Raw genomic sequence first — 2,879 nt, 5'->3', positions numbered from 1 at the left:
TAACATAATTATTCATAGCCATGCCACTCAATTATCACATGCCACCTTCGTTGCATTATGGCTAAGAAAAACCATTCAGGATGATATATCCGTCAGCATCTAAAAGCGTAAGCACATCACATAATCAGTACCGTGCAACTAAGTGTAGTACAGTAAACAGATGATTAACATAACCCGCATTCACTTTCCTGAAACGCAAACGTGTCACTCAACTGTCACATGTTCCATAAATTTCATATGCCACCCTCGCTGAATTCGAAGATAAACATTTTTGGAAGAAATATCCGCCAGCATCTATAAACGTATGCACAGTACATAGTTAGCGCAGTACAGTTAGTGTAGTACAGTAAAAAAAAAATGAGCAACATAACCCGCATTCGCACTTCTGGAGAACTGAAGGAAACAGTGTATCTTCGTGTGTATTTGTGAAGGTTCTGGAGTACCTGGTCCAAGGCAGTCAACATCACCAATATGTCAGTAATACCACTAAAAAAAGGTGCTGATGGGGGTATGTAGTCTAATTAATATACACTCACGTACCACATACAGGAACACAGATTGACGTCGAGCTGGAGTCGGATTTCATCTGGACACACACATACCTTATCTGGAATCCTTCGATGCCGCTCGACGCTGACTCCAATCTGGACCGACACTTCGCTTGTAGCCGTAGTCGAACATCAGCTCCTCACCAACTGAGATGTCGCGCAATGCCCAGATGGTGATGTGGTGTACACCACATACGCTCACCACCTTCGCCGTGCAGTTGGGCGTTACGCCGTCATGGTTGATGAACTTGCTCTTGTTGCCGCAGCGAAGCGCATCCAGCACGGCGTCTTCGTTCAAATCAAATAAGTAGCTCATTTCCATCTTGTCATATATCAGACCGCGGCGCTCTGCCTCGTCCTGCGACAGCATGGCGCCGGTGTACTCGTATACAAATTCAGTAGCTGAGATGGTCTCACGCGCAAACATTCCGTAACCGTGGATCGAGGAAAGCCCCATGCTCAGCCGTTTGTGCTTGCTACGGATCACATTGATATTGCCACACATCGAGCTCGCACACCTGTCGGTATTAGTTGTCACTAATACAGCCATCTCGCTCGCCCCGCACGATACACAAACATCAGGGTCACACTCGCGCAGTGCTGCAAAACACGGACACTTGCTGGTACGACATTCGCCGGGCGAACACGAGCAACCTTCAAACCTGCCAAGCGTAACACACCGCAGTAAACAATAGTCAGTCAAGTGACCCTCTTTCCGTTTGGTTAGCAAGTACGCTCCAATGATCAAGCGGAGCACGTTCAACTGCTTCATCTGTCTTTCGTCTCGCCTCACGCACCTATTCGGACAATCGCGAGAGCAAGCGCACGCCTTCTCGCACATGTGATCGCGTTTCATGCACGAGCAGCCCGTCGAGTCGCACATGCCCTCGTGCATGCACGCCTGGTACTCGTGGTTCTCTGTGCCCCGATCCTGCAAGCGCTGGTTGCGTGTACGCTGAAGCAGCTCGTGATTGCTTCCGCCTGATCTCCGCCCCTGCTTCCAGTTACGCACCCGACGGCCCGATCTCCCAGTACCATCTGCCACGCCTCCATGTTCATCGTTAGTCTGTTCCTTCTTGATCAACTCGTGCACCTCCACGCAAGAGGCAGAGCCGATGATGGCCGACAGCAAGCACGAGTTGTCACCCATCGTCTGTCGAAGCTTTCGAATAACTCCAAGCTCTGCTGCTGCCAGTGTGGGTCGCTGGGCGCACACATTCATGGGATCATCATTCTTCCAACATTGCTTCCCACATGCACTGCCCGCAGATAGAAACGAGTGCATCTTCTCCGCCACCAGTGAAACATGCGACGCATCGACGTACTCGGACGGGTCAGCCATCGTCTTGTGCTGGCGTCGTCGTAGTTGCTGAGGTTCACTACCACCGTCGCTCATATCCACATCACTCTCCACACCGACCTTCACCTTACTCGTAATTGACCCAGCTGCCTTACAGTTCGAACCGTCACGAACTCTCGCTGCAGTATTCAAGTGTCTTGCATCCCCGGTTATCTCGTCGTCGAGACAAATCACGTCCTCGTCCGACGAAGCCGCTCCACTACAATCAAAAGGCGCGGCAGCGCATGTCGTCACTTGGACACGAGGGTACACGGGATCCACTCGCCTGGCCGGCAGCGGGTGGTCACCACCGTGCTCGTGGCAAGCGTATCTGTAACACATCCGGCAGAACGAGCCATGATACACGTCCACCAGCTCATGGTACGAATCTGTACCACGCAAACCCAACGTCACCATACCAGCCGTCGCGCCGTCCACGAGACTGTCCACAATGCTTGACTCGAGATTGCAGATCGGCGGCTGTAAGCGCCTGCTCAAGGCTTTCGCGCGGCTGGATTTCGACAACGACGACTGCTCCAGCAAGTTCACAATAGCTGCGACGTCCGGATCCTTCGCATTATCTCCATCTCCACGCAGCTTCTCCATTCGATCCAATCTGGTGCTTGCTCGCTGCCTCGAATCGTGCAGCTTCTTCAACTCACAGTACGCCGTGTACGCCTGGGAGAAGCCGAGCTCGGTCTTCAGCGCATGGAACACCTGCTCCGAGTCGCCAAGACGACCAACCACCAGTCTCAACACGAACTCCGCCACCTCTTCATCGGCCACATTGCCTATCTGCAGCCCGTACTTCTCACCGCTTTCATTTCCACCGCCCGTTCCACTCGGCCTTGTGATGGCAGTGTAGCGTAAGATTGGATCGTCCTCCACACGGTAGTGGGCACGCAGCCCAATGCTCGTCGTGTACCGCCTCAATGGTCTAGTTTCCTCGACACGGTTGATCTGAATCAGCGACGACACAGCTCTCTCTCGCA

General features: G+C 52.6%; 1 protein-coding gene across 5 annotated transcripts in view; it reads right to left on the bottom strand.

The window, feature by feature from the left end:
- Window positions 1-321: 321 nt before the first annotated feature.
- PPTG_22504 (hypothetical protein) overlaps window positions 322-2,879 on the bottom strand; it is a gene marked incomplete at its 5' end in the record, with an annotated part of 4,999 nt that continues 2,441 nt past the window's right edge. Inside the window, 3 exons of one of the 5 annotated variants that reach the window (XM_008904359.1) lie at window positions 322-434; window positions 541-1,210; window positions 1,346-2,847. In XM_008904359.1, coding sequence (XP_008902607.1) covers window positions 604-1,210; window positions 1,346-2,847 — 2,109 coding nt within the window. In that variant the 3' untranslated portion in view covers window positions 322-434; window positions 541-603. Of the gene's footprint in view, window positions 444-482; window positions 2,848-2,879 lie in introns of those variants that run through there. The other 4 variants (XM_008904360.1, XM_008904357.1, XM_008904358.1 and 1 more) reach the window with 4 other exon arrangements.

The sequence above is a fragment of the Phytophthora parasitica genome (genome assembly GCF_000247585.1).
Source record: "Phytophthora parasitica INRA-310 unplaced genomic scaffold supercont2.17, whole genome shotgun sequence".
In the NCBI taxonomy this organism is placed as follows: domain Eukaryota; phylum Oomycota; class Peronosporomycetes; order Peronosporales; family Peronosporaceae; genus Phytophthora; species Phytophthora nicotianae.
The sequence above is the reverse complement of the archived record's forward strand: the minus strand, read 5'-3'. Positions and strand labels throughout refer to the sequence as shown.